We start from the raw sequence: 17243 nt of genomic DNA, 5'->3' as shown, positions 1-17243 counted from the left end.
TGTCACACCAGGTTATTTAAAGTGTAAATATCTTATCTTTATGTTTATAATATAAATACAGCAATAGTTTGGTACTTTCATGCATGTTTGAGCAAAACTTTACCTTTTATACTGAACAAAATATTGTCAGAACAGACTGGCTGTTATATCATTTTAAACACACATGATCTACATTTATGTGTGTAGGTATGTATGTATGTATGTATGTATATAACATTTAAACTACAGTTGTTATTGTTCTTTGAAATGAACAATATATAGTCCGTTCTATTTAAGACTATACCCTCCAAGAACATTCAAATAACATAAGAGTTATTTGAGGAACATGTTGTAAGTAGTTTTACTGAGTGAATCCACATCTCTGTGTTGACCAGGATACTCTGTGACAATTGGAGACTTCAACGATGATGGAAAGGAAGGTAAGGATAGAGATGGCTGTTGTTAGTGATCATGCTTTTACTACTCCTACACTACACTGCACCATACTTCATGACACTGTACTACACTGCACTACACTGCACTATACTGTACAACACCACACTGAACTGCACTGCACTGCACTACAGTGCACTAAACTACACTGCACTGTACTACTCTACACTGAACTACACTACACTACAATGCACTGCACTGCACTACACTGCACTAAACTACACTGCATTGCCCTGTACTGCATTACACTGCAGTGCACAACACTATACTACAATGCATTGCACTAAAATGCACTACACCACACTACAGGCCCTGCACTACCCCACACTACACTACACTGCACTGCACTGAACTATACTCCACTGCACTGCACTAAAATGCACTGTACTGCACTACACTGCACTGCAACACACAAAACTATATGACAGTGCACTGCACTACAATGCGCTGCACTAAACTATCCCACCCGATAGAAAATCTAGTCCGAAGAGGTCAGTAAGAAAGGGTGTGTTGCAGACTCAGACAGCGCCATTTTAAACCTCCACTACCCGCAATCATTCTTTAAATGTCCATTTATTGAAAAATAAATGGACATGCTACATGCTAAATGTCTTATGGAGGCATTGTTCAGGGAGGCATATATCTTTGCTTTGACTGAGTCTTGGCTTGATGAGTCTGACCCGGGCACTGAGGTTAGCCTTGATGGCTTCAGGATCATATGGACAAAATGGTCCCAAATGGACCATCGGCAGCAGTGTAATGTAATGTAATGAGTGTAGTTGTCCTCAACTCGAGTAACGTTATCTACTTCAGCTTGTTCACTAGACAGTGAACAAGCTCTGCTCCTCTGTGTGTGTGTGTGTGTGTGTGTGTGTGTGTGTGTGTGTTTGGAGGGGCTAAGCCCCGCCTTTGGTAAAACGCAGAGGAGAGAAACTAGCGTGACTGTAAATTACAGTAAAACATGGTAGAGACTTTCACACTGAGCTCAAATGAAACGAATGCACATAAATTAGGTAAATAACGTAAATAAACACTTTGTTTCTTTCAAAGGGGTGTGGGAGTCCCGTTGGGGGGACAGCAGGATGCCTTCTTTGCGTAGTGTCTCATGGTATCTACCCACCAGATGTACAAAGGGGTGCAAGTGTTTATGTGTAATGTGTGTGTAAACAGGGTTAGTAACAGGAAAGAGAAAATAGAAAAAAACACTGGCTAGCGGTGCAGTCCCGCGACTGTGGAGAGAGAGCAGTAATTGCTTTGTCACAAAGAAAAGCGCACGTATAGACGGTAGTCTGTAAGGCATGTTGTCTGGACTGTTGACCGATAACCCAACCTGCTTTCTTGCTCGTGGTGGCACAATACACAGCAGTCCCAAGTGGGACTTTTTCCTACTTCTGAAGGCAAAACAGGAGAGCACTGGGTTGCAACAGCAGTCTCTTCTTTGGATCCGATAATTGTGCTCGGTTGAACACAGGGAGAAGTCTCAGCTTGTCTAGCAAGGGGAGGATCTTCAAACTTGGAAGGGGGAAATACACTTGCACAGGAGATTGGCTACCTCCTTTAGTAAACTGGCTCACCGGGAAAGCTAAGCTTCCTGCTACACTGCAGGAACAATGGAAAGGCAATGGGTATATCTGTACAGCTGGTACTTACAGCTGAGGTAACTCCCTGGGGTGTTGGTGTCTCTGCCAATGAAAATCGAGAGTTTGGGGCTCTCCCAGATCTCAAGGTGTGAACTGCAGGGCAGGCTGGGAGTTGTAGTCTGTGTGAGCAGCCTTTTGGCCTTTGTTTCAGGGATTAAAGGACAAAGGCGGCCTCGTGGTCAGGCTTCAGAGTTTACAGCTAGGCCTGCCTTTGTCTGACCACATGGTGGAGGCCCAACAAAATCTAAAGGTTATGAAGCAAGAGCTTACCGTTGTCATAACAACTTGCCACACTACTCGCCGCCGCCAGCTCTTAAAGTGTCAGTTCATTGTGCCGTTTTTTGCTTGGTTTCTTTCTTTTCTCCATTTCTTTTTCCTCTGCTGCATCCCATTCTTCAAAACTTCATAACGAGTAAGCTTTGACAGCTGTACTCTGTATTGTTGCTATGATTACAGGTCGGAGAGTGGATGAATTTAGAACGGGGATTAAACTTGAGCCAAACAACATTTACAATAAATGGTTTTAACACACACCTGCTGGCCAGTCGGAAAAGAGTATTCACCCAGACCCTGGTATAAGGGAGCATGATGCACAGCGCAGCTGGCTACGGGAGCTGGTTTAATCCAAAGGATGCACATTGCTGTGGAAAAGAATTTCCTCCTTGAGGACAAATAAACTATCTATCTACACTACATTGCACAAAACTACACTACACTGCACTGTACCAAACTACACTGCGCTAAAATGCACTGCACTAAACTACACTGCACTGCACTAGACTGCACTGCACTAAACTACATTGCATTGCATTACACTGCACAACAGTACACTCACTGCACTTCTCTGCATGCTATCCTGAATAGGCTGTTTCAGTGATTATTTAATTAAATGCTTCATGTAAATGCAGATAGAGATGCGTTAGATACTAACCAAACTCGTCCGAATTAAGTCTGTATTTTCTCACCTTCATAGATTACGTGACTGGAGTACCCAGGGGAGACAAGGCACTGGGCTATGTAAGTGTTAAGTGTACCCTGTATACACCACATACTGTACTCGCACACATGTGACCACATCAGGGTGATATCCTGTCTCCTCCTAGTCATCTATGTAGCTGGTCAAACAGTGATTGTGGATGGTGACTGTTTGACCAGTGCAGAAAACACTTTACTCTTGTGACAGTGACTCTAAGAGTACTGTGAGTCCAGGGTCCGACAGTTTTAAAACTGTAATGCAACTGCTAATGCTGAATCCTTGAAGTGGTTTGTGTAAAGCTCACTTGTTGTATTTGATGTTTTAGGTGAACATCTTCAATGGCCTCAACATGGAGTCTATGGTCAACTTCACAGGAACTCAGGTGAGCTTGAGGACAATAGGCCACAGCTAGCCATATCTGCATGAGGCTGTATTCTTACTGATATCAGCACTGTGTGGGGGAAAAAAACACAGCCCACATATTAATTTCAAAAACAAAAGAAAAATGCAAACTAGTGGTGCGGAAAAATGTTTCACACAATTGTGATTCTTATCTTTCAATCACAGATTCCAGACAGTCAGATTCCAGAAAAATAAATGATTATACGTTATGTTGATGGAATGAAAAAAAGCGAAACAGAGACACTAGGGCACAGTGCAGGGGTGTAAAGTGCACACACATTAGAGTAATCTTATCCAGTTAAGACAAGCGTTTGTATGCATTTTTAATTTAAAAATTCACATGACATGTTTCAAACGGTGACACTCAAAGGCATAGAGAGGAAGAAGGGACATGATATGCATGCATATTTTAAGACCGTCTCTCCTAGAAGGTATTCATGGTATAGCAGTCAGTTGTGACACTGAGAAAGTGACAGAAATAGTTATGTCAAAAATGAAAAGTGCCTTGCGGGAAAAGTATGGGGGAAGGAGGTTTCCTAAACTATTCGTCTATCCAACAAGCATGCCTGACAGACTATACCAGCCCCCTTACACAGAGCATACTCTAACTGTCACTTACAAAAGACATTTAACCAGTGGTGGTGGTCAGTAAATTTCACTTTCATTTGATTATTCTCATACAAGCACAAGACTGGACATATTTCAAAAATATTTATTATTGGTATTATAACTTTTTCACATAAAAAAAGTCCACTTAATACTTATTGTCTATATTGCAATTGAATATTGAATTGAGAATCAATTCTGAATCTAATTATGACACCAAAAATGTGAATCGAACAAACTTAGATTCCCAATGAGTCCCACCCCTAAAAAAACAAACAAACGTAGGGTCATCCAGCAAATAAGTTTAAGCAACGTACTCTGGCATCTAACTATGTTAGCCAGGAAAGTTTACATTCCTGGTAGATTACTTTCCAACATGAACAGTGTAATTCTATTGTTTACTTTGTGATTGTAGAGATGGAAACCAAAGAAATAAGTGAAACAAAAAGAGCACTTCTAACTTAAAGTTTGACTTGGCTGCTCTGCTTTTATTTTCCAAATAGAACACAATATGTGTAAGCGCCTGTTCTCCCTAAAGCACACATTTCAAATAATCTATGACATGTCAGCTTTTCAGTCATTAAAACAGCCTTAATCTTATGCTTTTTTAATTGTAATTTTTTTCAAATGATGTCAGAACACTAGTAATTGAAACCTCTCAAGGTTTAGAAGAGTGTGTAAACTGAAGTCAAAACATAGAATTCTCTTGATATTGCAAATTGCTAGCTGTTCTAGCTTTTCAAAACAACTTTTCCCAAACACTGACATAGAGGAGAATTACAGAAGGATGAGAAGAAGAGTGAGTGAGATGGAGGTGGGTGGGGGTTGTGAGAAGTAGGAAGAAGGCTATTGAAACAGGTTGGGGAGGAATAAAGGTTACTATCAGCAGAGTTAATGAAAGAGTTCCTTTTCACTTTCCTGTCTGTCCTCCATAACTCGCCCTCTGAACCCACCAGCCTCTCTTTTATCTGTTTCCTGTTTCTCCTTTCTCTTTCAAGCTCTGTCTCAAGCCTTTTTCAAAATCTCTTTTCTGCTTGCGCTCTCTCACGTTGCAGCCATCTCTCAATATTTCTCTGTATGTCTCAAGGTTTCCATCCTCTTCTCTCACTCTTTAAAAACCCTGTTTGTCTCTTTCTCAGCTTCCCTTCAGGCTATCTCAATCAATTTTCCTTAACATCATCATGCCCGTCTCATGTGAGTCATTGGGTTGTGCTTTTGAATCAGCCTCTTTTGTGTCTTGGAAATTACTAACTCCTGTCATTCTATTATAGTTAAAATACTTTCAAAGCATTCAGTGTCAATGCATACATGGATCTGATAGCTATTGGATATCAAAAAAGCTATTGTATCCAAGAAGTGCTGAAATCCTCTTGTTCAAACCAGCCAGATTTCAAATCTGATTTTTTTTTTTAAAGATTTCCTTTTAAATATGCATTTTAATGTTTCATGCTGTTTTTCTGTTTTAATGTATTATGTCAAGAACCTTGAATTACCCTTGTATGTATAAAATGTGATATAAAAATAAACTTTCCTTTCCTTAGCCAGCTAAACGGACTACATTTACAGTATATATTCAAAGCGCTTTACATTCATTCACTCATATACACACACACACACACACACACACACACACACACACACACACCAATGCAAGGAGCTGGCCTGATCATTTTGGGGGTTCAATGTCTTCAAAGATACTTCAACATGTGGACAGGAGGAGCCAGGAACTGTACGACCTGCTCTACCAGCTGAACCCCGACCTCTAGCTAGCTATTATCACTTAATATTGTTGTAACTAAACTGCTAAAGTGCCCATCCTGATTTGTGTGTAGCACAGGAAAACCGAGACAGCTTGCAATCAGATTTAAGATCTGGCCCATGGAGAGGCACACATGTGGCTAAGTGTAAACAGAGGTGTAATATCACAACTGGATTTTAATTGGATATGAGACACATGACACGTAAGACATTAGCTCTACATAACATTTTGAGTCACTGAATATATGATATCAAGAACTTCGAGGGGGCGGCGTTCGATTAAGTTCTTTATAGAAAGAAAAATAGATCTTTCCACTGGATTTACAGTACAAGATTTTTTGATGTGTGATTTTAATTTGATAAACTTAATGTTTGAGACTGCAACAGTGATCTGACCTTTTGAAGCTCATGGTTTTAGCTATTGTATTTTATATTTTTCTCTTCTGTGTCTTATAGATGGCTGCCTACTTTGGACACTCGGTAGCTGCTACTGATGTTAATAAGGATGGGTAAGGCTGTTTGTCTGTTTCTGTACTTTTTCCCTGTCTGACTCTGTAGTTACCATCTGAGCAGTCCCTTTCTAAATAAGAATCTAGTCTAATGAATTGATGAATTGAGTCCTGTCTTTTTTATTTCAAGAGCTCCCAAGCACTCAGTTTGAAGGGACATTAGGAGTTTTATAACCTCCTAGGTAACACCTCACACACCCTTCTGCCCCCTTGAATTTTGGTGTCCTCCTAGTGAAACAAGATTTAAAGTCACATTTTGTCACTGTAGATGAGTTACTGAGCCAATCAGAACAGAGCACCAAAAGAAATATGAAACGGCATGAGACAATGTCACACCATGCTGAATACTAGAAGGCTGCTTGTCTCTCATGTTCTACCATTGCATATTCAAGGACATGCATTGACATCATGACTGATGCATCTGAGAGCCAGTGTTGGTAATGTGTTAAAAAAAAAAAATGAACAAGCTGATGTAAACAATGCAGGTTTCAAACTATTCAAAAAATACTTTGCAAGAGTTTAGTTAGGCCGAAAATAATTCTAGTTGTGTGTTAGACCTAAAGGATACACAAACCCAGATTAGTGAGAAATGTCATGGTGTGTGAGTTCATTCTTGACCTGTCAAACAGTAGTTTGACAAAATGTCTTAACTCAAGGGCCATTACAGCAAGACCATGAGATATGGTTGAAAGCTCCATTATTTTTTGTCAAACTAACAGAATGCTTTTAACATCACAGAGATTAGTTATAAAAGCATATTAAAAGATGAATCATCTATCTTAAATTTGATCACAACACACACAGTGTTATTCCTTTATTCATATTTCATCTATCTGTCTGCCAGTTTGGTTGATCTGTTGGTTGGAGCTCCTCTCTTCATGGACAGAGGGTCAGATGGCAAACTGAGGGAGGTGGGACAGGTAGGAAACACACACACACACACACATACACACACACACACACACTTTGTTTTACTACAGCACTGTTTCCATGTGTTGGGGAGTACTACTGCATGTATGAAAAAAGTAGTGTCTTTTGTGTCTCTAGAGGGAGCTGTGTGAAATCTGATAACTTGCCTCAAGTGATGTCACTTGAGTCAGTGTTGTTTGGGGTTGAACAAATATGAAAATAAAAATGAAAAAATGTGGGGGTGCGGAGTGAGAAAGAAGCGAGGTTAGCAGGGCTGTAGCTCCTCATCTCTGCTGGATGCTAGCAGCTCCATGCTGCATTAGCCACCACCAGCATAACACACCCAAATCTCTGGCTGTTATGTCAGTAGTCGAGTTTCATTGTGGGTAGGGATGTGTGATATTATCAGCACGTCATGGATATCGGCCGATAAAAGCTCTAAAATGAAATATTGGCATCGGCGAATTCTGCCAATTATGAGAGGCTGATATGTCGCCTTCTCTAACGCTGCCTGAGTGTGCTTCCCCTGACAGACTGTGTCACCCTGACAGTCCAGGTGCTTCCTCCGCAGGCTCCACTTCACTCAGCTGCCCGTCAGACCAGCTGCTTCTTCCCACTTTAACCTTAATCGGGGCTCGGTGCTCCGATCCTACACATTAATCCTGTCTGTCTAATAAACTCAAAGAAAACTCTACTGCTCCACCCACTTGGCATGTTCATTAAAGTTTTAACGCTGAGCTCCTGAACTCCAGTCTTCCTAAATTCTTCCTTCATATATTGTCTTTCTTGATCATACTTAGTACAGTCTATGCTTGCATACATAATGGTCTCCTCAGCCAGCTGGAAAAAAAAGTGCATATATCGGCATCAGCAGTTGGCCACAATGAGTTGGAAATATCGGATATCGGCAAAGAATCCAATATCGTGCATCCCCTAATTTAGGTAAATGTAGCCACCCAGTTTTGAAAAAGAGGAGTGCAGGGAATAAAAAATATAATATCTCCGGTTCTTCTATATTGATCCTTATTTAAAAAGCTGTCCATTGTGAGTTCAACAATGTTATGGCAGTGCAGTGCTAAATTTAGGGGAGTACTCTTAATGTAGCTCTGATCTGCCATCAGTAAACGGTAAAATAAGGCTTGACAGTTTGGCAATGGTTAGCTCTGCTATCAAGCAATACCACAGCAGCGTGACGCAGCACAGCTGTTACTGTGTTGTTGCAGGCATAAATGTTAATATGCTAACACACTAAAAGATAACATACTAACATGTTGGGCTTGGGAAATGCTAAGACCATGAACCATGGTTCATGTCCAGCTGGGGACCTTTATTTTATATGTAGGAAAGTGAACAGTAAACAATTGCAATTTGAACTCTAACTTTGAAAATAACACATGACGTAGAGAGGTGATTACTGAACATAAATACTTTCAATGGCTTTTGCTGAAAAATACCAACCATAAATGGTATTAAAACCAGACGTTTCGTCTCTTACTCAATGGTGACATACACAGAAGGGCACTCAGATAAGCTGGAAGTTCAACAGAGTTTTTACTCCCAACAGCATGACATCATAGCCACAATGCAATACTCTGATCCCCTATATAATAGTAAGGTTGGTGTGGGGGAAAATTACACTGCTCAGTGCTATTGAAGGGTTTCACTGCACATGCCACCACCCGTTCATGACAAGCTAACAAGCACTAATTCTATATAATGTGGTATATTTAGGCAGATTTTATATTCCAGATCCCTTATCATAACGGAGTCCTGATGTAACTTGAAAATATTTATGAGCCTTTTAAATGCATGTATAAACTTATTGTGATAATGATTCCTAACTCTATGAATAAGTATTGAGACAAACATACATGAGCACTCATTTGCTCATGAGTTGCATATAAACTCACACCATCACACACATTCATTCCATTCACAGGAAGCAGAGACACAGATACAGTCCAAAGCTTTCATTGTCAGATGTGTGATATTGAGGTCCCTCTAAACTAACAATCTTAAGACCATACAACCTCCTACACATCAGAAGATGCTGCCCACAGTAATGTTCTGTTCAAGAGACATTTCATCATATCTGTAAAATTACAACAAGAGAGTAAAAACTACTCTGAAAAAAGTGCTTGTTTCTGTTACTGGTGAGGGTGTTACCAAAAGCTTCAACTTGAATGAAAGCCCAAACTGAATACCTGCCCGCCAGTCTGTCCTTCACTGTCTAAGGCCGTATTCAGACCAAATCAGGTGGTGTGGCATTCAGTGGCAGGGTTGAGCAGAGGTGTGTGGGGGTGTGGGTGTGTTTATTTGTGCTCTAGAAAGTAACCGCTATGAAACAATCAGAAAATAACATTTTATTGATCTGGTCACTGGCTTTCTCGTTACCAGCGCTCCCTCTCTTCATTCACTCTCTAGCTCGCTTGACCACTGCTTCTCTCTCTCTCTCTCTCTCTCTCTCTCTCTCTCTCTCTCTCTCACTTCCCCCATTTAAACGAATGGGAGGACTGGCATTTTCGCCACACCGCCTGATTTGGTCTGAATACGGCCTAATTCTCTGCTATAATACCTTTGTAACATCTGAAACCTCTGAAAACAACCAAACAGAACAAAACAGTTATTTCAGAGTGGCTACTGTGTGTGTGTGTGTGTGTGTGTCTGTCTCCAGGTGTCTGTGTACCTTGGTCGAGGTGGATTTTCCTTCCATCCACCCCAGATGCTCACAGGGTCGGAGGTCTACGCCAGATACGGCTCTGCCATTGCGGTGCTGGGAGACCTGGATATGGATGGCTACAACGGTATGAGAGGACACCACATCTAAACCTATCCATGCATGTGCGCACACACACACACACACACACACACACACACAGAGCTTCCTGCTGAGCAAGGAGCTGCATCCTGACCAGGTCCAGACCCTAACCTCGAAAATTCCTGCCCTGCCTCACATCTTGTTTTTTATTGCTGTTTCTCTCTGTCACGTCTCCAGATGTGGCCATCTCTGCTCCTTATGGAGGCCCCAATCACAACGGTTTGGTCTACATTCATAACGGCCACCCTCAAGGGCCTGACCCGTCACCTTCCCAGGTAAATACAGCAAGGCATTCGTTACATCGCATCAAACCAAATCCAATATCTTCAAATAATCATTTTGGCCCTGTTTACACCTGGCATTAATGTGACACATGTGTCTCCACATGTGTCTCAAGTGACCACTTGTGATCAGATCTTACTTACCCGTTAAATATGGAAATAAACACATACATCTTTCCCTTTGCAAAGACTTAAAAACTTACAAAGAATTTGTAGTTGTTTTTAACCAGTGGGAGGACCGGGGGTCCATGTACCCTCCGTCCAAAGCTGTGTTCAACTTCTTTGATAACAGGATAAACAAATATGTGTGCCCCCTCATGAAAATCTAATGCCCATCCTATGCCCGTCCCATTTAATTCTATTGAATGAATATATATATATATGTATATATATATATGACAAACAGTTATGTGCAGCAATCCACCCGCAGCTGCATCTTCCCATTGAGAAACGCTGTGCGCATTTATGCATGAGACACAGCAGCGTAACTTTATTGATTATTTAAATTTCCCGACACGCCAACAGGATATGTCAGGATCTAATCTTAATTAATGTTCTTTGTTGTTCTTCACATCCAAAAGGTTAGCTGTTACACACACACAGTCCAGATTCATACAGTGAAATTGTTTGGAGTAAAGCAGCCGTCCTCCTGATAAATCCTGAGCTCCATTATTTCGAGCAGTGCAGCAATACAAAAAACTGTAGTTATCAACTTGACAGAGGAAACTATCCAGGGGAAACAGTTAAATGTTTAGCTTCTAAAATATTTTTTTAGACAGACAAACGGAAAACAAGTTATTTTCTGGTTTTGGTTTAATTTCTATTCCAGTTGCCGATTTGTAGAGGAAAATGGGTTAGGGGAACGGGAGAAAACAGGAAGTGGATTTTGTTTTTTTATTTCACATGCCTTTGTATATCCTGTTATTAAAGAAGTTGAACACAGCTTTGGATGGAGGGTTCATGGACCGGGAGGCAGCAATGCAATTCCCATGCCTAGTCTGCTGGAAAGTAGAGGACGTCATTTGAGTAGGTGGTCCCTCAATGTGGCCCACGACACATTGCGTACACACTGCTAGAAGAATGTTGCCAAATGCAGCCCAAACCACCTCCAAATTTGGTCTGAGTGATCAGTTCTCAATGCGTCTCACCCAAGAGGCATTTTAATGCCAGGTGTAAATAGAGCCTTTGTTTGCATTCAGACATCTCAGTAAATTCAGGTGCTAAATGTATCTCACTCTGTAACTCTGGAACATTTTCATGTGTGGTATCACATTTTAATGTCAACTAGGCCTGAGTGATATGGCCAAAACATAAAATCTTAGTTTTCAAGTTTAGGGATGATTCAGGGTTTTAATCTATTTATTTTCCTGCAAAATGTAGAAAGACAAAAAAAAAGACTGAAACATCATATTATTAGACCTCCTTTTAAACCTTGCAAGGCTGTCATCATTATGCATCTTTAAACAAGACTAGGAGCCTACAGGCTAGCAGCTTTGCTCTGGCTAAATGATAACATCAGCATGCTAACATGGCTGTGTTCATGTTTTGTCTTCACATTCACGTAACTGGATTTCGATAACAGAGTTAAACTCTGTGAATGTCACTCATAATGCTGCACATAAGGATTTCCCCACATCTTCCCAATGACATTAGAGAATAAATTATTATTATATCCAATAGGAAAGAATTTCAAAACTACAAAAAACAAGACCCAAAACATTACTCAAATTTATTGTTAGCATGTTGTGTGTTGATTCAGGTCTTGCAGGGGAAGTGGGCGTCCAGCTACATGCCTGCTAGCTTTGGATACTCCATGACTGGAAATACTGACATAGACCAGAATGGATATCCAGGTACACGCACACACTCACACACACACATACATACATATGCAAAAGCACAGCAGGGATCAAAAGAATGTTTGTACTGCTGCTGTGAAAACAGCTGATCTGTGTCTCTGTCTTACAGATTTAATAGTGGGAGTGTTCGGAGCAGACAAAGCGGTTTTATACAGGTAATAAAATTCTAAATCATACTGTGTGTGTGTGTGTGTGTGTGTGTGTGTGTGTGTGTGTGTGTGTGTGCGCGCGCGCATGCTGCCTCCCCCGCTGTGGCTGTGTGCGTGTCTCTGATGCTGCTCATGGAAGCTGAGGAGTTTAATGAGGAAGGCCACCTCTGATATCAAAGAGCTGCTGTTTTCATTCAGTTTTCTCCTACTGACTTTATGGATGCTATTAGCACAAATTTAACCCTTTGAATACAGAATTGTGTTCCCCTGCATTTCCTAATGCAGCTTTACCACTGCAGTTAATTATATCCTAATAAATGTTTGGTGGAGATCTACATTAATATGTGGTTAAGTTACAACTATTGTGTTATAATTAAAAATAATAAAATCAACAACTCATCATCAACATTTCTTTTAACATATTTAAAGGATTATTTTACTCACAAAGCTGAACGGTAAAAAAATGAAACAAAGGTGATGTTAGATGTTGGTGATATTATTATGTAACATAATTTTTGTGTCACATAATCATTTTTCAAATTATGTGGATCTCTATGTCCAACAATGTCAACATGTGTTTTGTGGGGATTAGTATTTAAGCTTTTGTTTGATATGAATTGATACACTTACATTGTGCAGCATTTCTGTTGTATATATTTACTGTAATTAGGTTTGAGAAACATGATTTATTGTCCATGTATACATGTAATCAGGTTTCTAATCGGCTGTACACATGTGAGTGTGTGCAGGATAAAGACTCCAGACAGGGAAAGTGTCGCTGTGACAGCAGAGTGGCTGGATAAAAGTAGAAATGATTACACATAGACATATATCCTTATACACAAAATAATCTTGTTCAAAGTCCGACTAAAATTGAAACTAACAAAGTATTCCTTTTTATAAGTCAAAATAAATCACTTTCCACAGCTGAATGAAAGATTTCAACATTGATGCTATAAGGAGAGGCTGTCTCTACAGAGCCTGTCCTCTCACTGCACTGTCAGTGCTAAAAATGAAGGAGGGTTAAAAACTGACTTCTTCAAGTTTATTCTGAGTAAAACTTGATGAGCTGAATTTAATTGTCTGTGTTGTGAACGGGCTGCATGGTGCAGAATGATTTATAGTGACTCATCTTGTGCTCACACATAAATAACACTGTTGTGAACACTCGTACATCTGACTGACACACACAAACTTACAAGCACTCATAGCATCCTCTCACTGACCTGTGTGTGTGTGTGTGTGTGTGTGTGTGTGTGTGTGTGTGTGTGTGTGTGTGTGTGTGTGTGTGTGTGTGTGTGTGTGTGTGTGTGTGTCAGAGCCCGTCCAGTGATCAGTGTGAATGCCACGTTAGACATAACACCTCAGATCATCAACCCAGAGGAAAAGACCTGCACACTTCCTGGTACCAGCACACCTGTATCGTGGTGAGTTCTCACATATTTCACATTAGACGCCCACATTTGGTCTATTCTATCCATAACTGCATCCCATAATTCTCAACATCAGTCTTTCGGTTTACCATTAAAGAATAGTCAAATTCCATTTGGTGCTGATCAGTTAATTCACTTATCGTGATATTGGCTTCCACAGTGAATCAGGTGTTTGTATGTCACCATGTTTGCTTATGTTGATAGGAACAGACGGGAGGAGTGTACTGAAGCATTAGGCAATTTACAAAAAGATAAAGATATCATCTGCAAAAAGAGAAACATGATGTGGGCACTTACACATGGTTGTTGGTTCATGGTCTGAAGATTAGCAGACATTTTAATTTTAGGGTTCTAGAGCAGTAGCAAACAGGAATGGGCTTAAAAGGCGATCATGTCTTTAACCTCTTCCACAGTCAAACTGAAGAAGACAAGGCTGCCAGTCAGGACTGAAGCAGTAGGATTACTGTAATCATATTAATGAATCCTTGTCCAAAGCCCATGGTGACTGTGACCATAGATACTGCCACCTGGTTAAAATGTTTTAAGCCTTGTTTCCTGTATGGCTCTAGAGAAGGCAGTGTCAGTTTGTTTTTCAGTCCACCAATTAAGTCCAGGCTGAAATATGTCAATGACTATTGGATGGATTGTCATGAACCTTTGTACAGACATTCATGGACCCCAGAGGATGAAGACATTTCCTCTAGTGCCACCATGAGTGAAATATCTCAACTATGGGATGGATTGCTATAAAATGTGGATCAGATATCCATGTTCCCCTCAGGATGAAATGTAATAACTTTGGTGATCCAAAGTCCATACAAAAAGCAAAACTTGTTTCCATGCCATAGGGGCACCTGGCTTTTGTTTTAAGATGGACTTTAATATGGTAAATGTATCCTTTAAACAATTACTGTTTTGTACAAAATTTATACTATGCATTGATGAAATCGGTCATATCATATAAAGCTGACTTCTCTCCTTTTCACAGATTAGTGTTGTAACTAACTGTGTGTGTTTTCTAGTTTTAAGGTGAAGTACTGTCTGAAGGCTAGTGGCCAGGGAGCTCCAGCCTCTCTCAGTGAGTCAGACACCACCTGCTACCTGCCAGCTTCTGTCTTCATCATAACAAGAAATGCTTTACTTTAGAATTACACACACTAACACACACACACACTTACTTATATATGAAGCTGTAAGACCACTGCATTAACTCCTCCTCTCTGTCATAACCATCTATGTCCTCTCCAGATTTTCGTGTAGACCTCATATTGGACCGTCTAAAGCAAAAGGAGGCAACTAAACGCGTACTTTTCCTGTTCAGTCGCACCTTTCAGTACTCCAAGAACATGACAGTGTCGAACGGCAAAGTCCCAGCCTGTGAGGAGCAGCACGTCTTCCTGAGAGTAAGGAAACACAAACATTTTAGGATGAAAGAAACTCAACACACCGTCAAGTGAGAAAACTGAGTTACACAGAATTTTCTTTAAAATCGTATTTACTGTGCAGGCAATTTGGATGTTGCAGCCCACTAATAACAGACTGATTTCAGTATGAGATGCAGATCAACCTACAGAAAGTTGAAAGTTACTTGTGATGCTTAATCCTTCACAGTTAACAGCTCATGTCTTTGTGTTGCATCTCATGTTAATGCAGTTGTGAATTGGACCATGTTTTGTGTTCAAGGAGGCTCCTGCATCTACCTAAAACTTCACATGGTAATGAAAACATATGAATGATACCGACACTGATACTGCTTTTCTTTGGGTCGATACAATAAATCTGATAATACTACAGCTGATATTTGTGTTTAATAATATAAACAAACATTTTTGCATAGGATTCCAAAATATTATTAAAGATAATATCTACATAACTATAAATACAAACGCAAAGAAAAATATATTTAAGGATCATTTCGTAGATTTTCAACCTTATCTCTGGCTATCCGAATTAGGGATATAGTGTGAAAAAAATGCCTGCAGTTGTTGCTGGTGTTCTCTGTGCCACACTGTGTCACTACAGTGTCGTACTAGGGGGCAAGGAACAAGCTATTTCAGCCACCTCTAGGTAGTCAGGGGGTGTGCTCTAGATGCTGCTCAAACACAAAACTTCCTTGCTCTCTTTGCTTGTATTGCAAACTTAACAACGTTTCTAAAAGCGAAAATGGTATCCCAAAATATGAGTGCACAAGATGTCATGGACAAGGATACATTTTACAGTGTTTTGGCTGACTTGGATATTCAACCATATGTATTTAAGCCAGAGTCTTTGGGCCTCAGAAGCTCATGCACAGTACATCCTGGTATATGTGGGCACTGCTGGCATGGCTCCACAAGCAGGAAAACAGCTTTCTCGGTCAATATAGCATGCATGATTGGACATACACATAAAGTGTGGCAAAATTTCCCTTTAAATGTACCCTGTGGAGTTTTTGACCTCAGGTGGTGCTATTGAGCAATGTTTTGATGAGCAGATCCTTGTTAAGTTTGCAATTTATACTCCATCAGCTCTAACACTTGCACATGAAAATGCAGGTGATGTCACACACATTCCTGATAATGATTTCTCAGTATTTCATTGATTGACAGAAAGGAAGCTGACTGCTACCCCATGTAAGCAATGCAGTTTTGAATTAAGATTATCACCTCCTTGCTCTCTTTGACGGCAGGCTTGTCCCTCCACCTTTGAGTGGAGCTGTTCTGAACAACAAGAAACACCATTGAGTTCCAACATGGTTGAACAACACATGTTTAGTTTATTTAACAGGGGCCATGCATAACACAACTGTTGGGCCAGAGTTAGCTATATAGCTAATTTACATCTGTGGTCCCTGGGCATGAAAAAAAAAACAATACAGTACAATACAAGTGAAACCAAACCAAATTTGCAAACAGTACATCACATGTAAAACATAATACAAAAAATACATTGCACACTCTCCATGTTGGAAAACAGTTGGTTTCATACAATGGTTTAGATCAATGATCACATGATTCGTTCATCTTGAGCCTTGTTTTAAGTGTTTTAAAAATACTGAAGCTTGTGCATTCCCTGATATGGAGGGAACTGAGTTCCACTTATCTGCTGCTCTCACTGAAAATGCTGATTCTCCAAAAGCAGTTTTCCTAAATTTAGTTGAGCAGTCACCTCTTGCTGATGCCCTGGTCTCCTTAGCAGCATTCCTACAGAATGACACATATTTTTTGGTGGCACAAGATCATGAATTAATTTTTACATCAAACACATATCCACAAAACAAAGAAAACTGTCAAAGGTCAATAAATTATACTTTTGAATAATGATACAGTGGTGGTAGCTTGTTTTTTATCAAGAATTTTCACAGATTGTTTGTAAAGAGTGTATAGTGGTTTTAGCATAGTTGCTCCTGCCTGGGACCGGCTTGTAGTACAATAGGAGAGAAAATCATTGAGTGCATAAAAAGCGTAGCAGCGGCCAGAGGCAGTTGATACC

General features: G+C 40.2%; 1 protein-coding gene across 1 annotated transcript in view; it reads left to right on the top strand.

Moving 5' to 3' along the window:
• Positions 1-17243, top strand: part of itgav (integrin, alpha V) — an 81261-nt gene that overhangs the window by 28818 nt on the left and 35200 nt on the right. The window contains exons 8-19 of the mRNA XM_067604592.1: positions 375-419; positions 3046-3089; positions 3374-3430; positions 6271-6323; positions 7168-7243; positions 9907-10036; positions 10228-10325; positions 12091-12184; positions 12300-12345; positions 13659-13766; positions 14795-14850; positions 15021-15175. Of these exons, the coding sequence (XP_067460693.1) occupies positions 375-419; positions 3046-3089; positions 3374-3430; positions 6271-6323; positions 7168-7243; positions 9907-10036; positions 10228-10325; positions 12091-12184; positions 12300-12345; positions 13659-13766; positions 14795-14850; positions 15021-15175 (962 nt within the window). The remainder of the gene's footprint in view (positions 1-374; positions 420-3045; positions 3090-3373; positions 3431-6270; positions 6324-7167; positions 7244-9906; positions 10037-10227; positions 10326-12090; positions 12185-12299; positions 12346-13658; positions 13767-14794; positions 14851-15020; positions 15176-17243) is intronic.

Source organism: Thunnus thynnus, chromosome 11, assembly GCF_963924715.1.
Source record: "Thunnus thynnus chromosome 11, fThuThy2.1, whole genome shotgun sequence".
NCBI classification, from domain to species: Eukaryota; Metazoa; Chordata; class Actinopteri; order Scombriformes; family Scombridae; genus Thunnus; species Thunnus thynnus.
The sequence above is the reverse complement of the archived record's forward strand: the minus strand, read 5'-3'. Positions and strand labels throughout refer to the sequence as shown.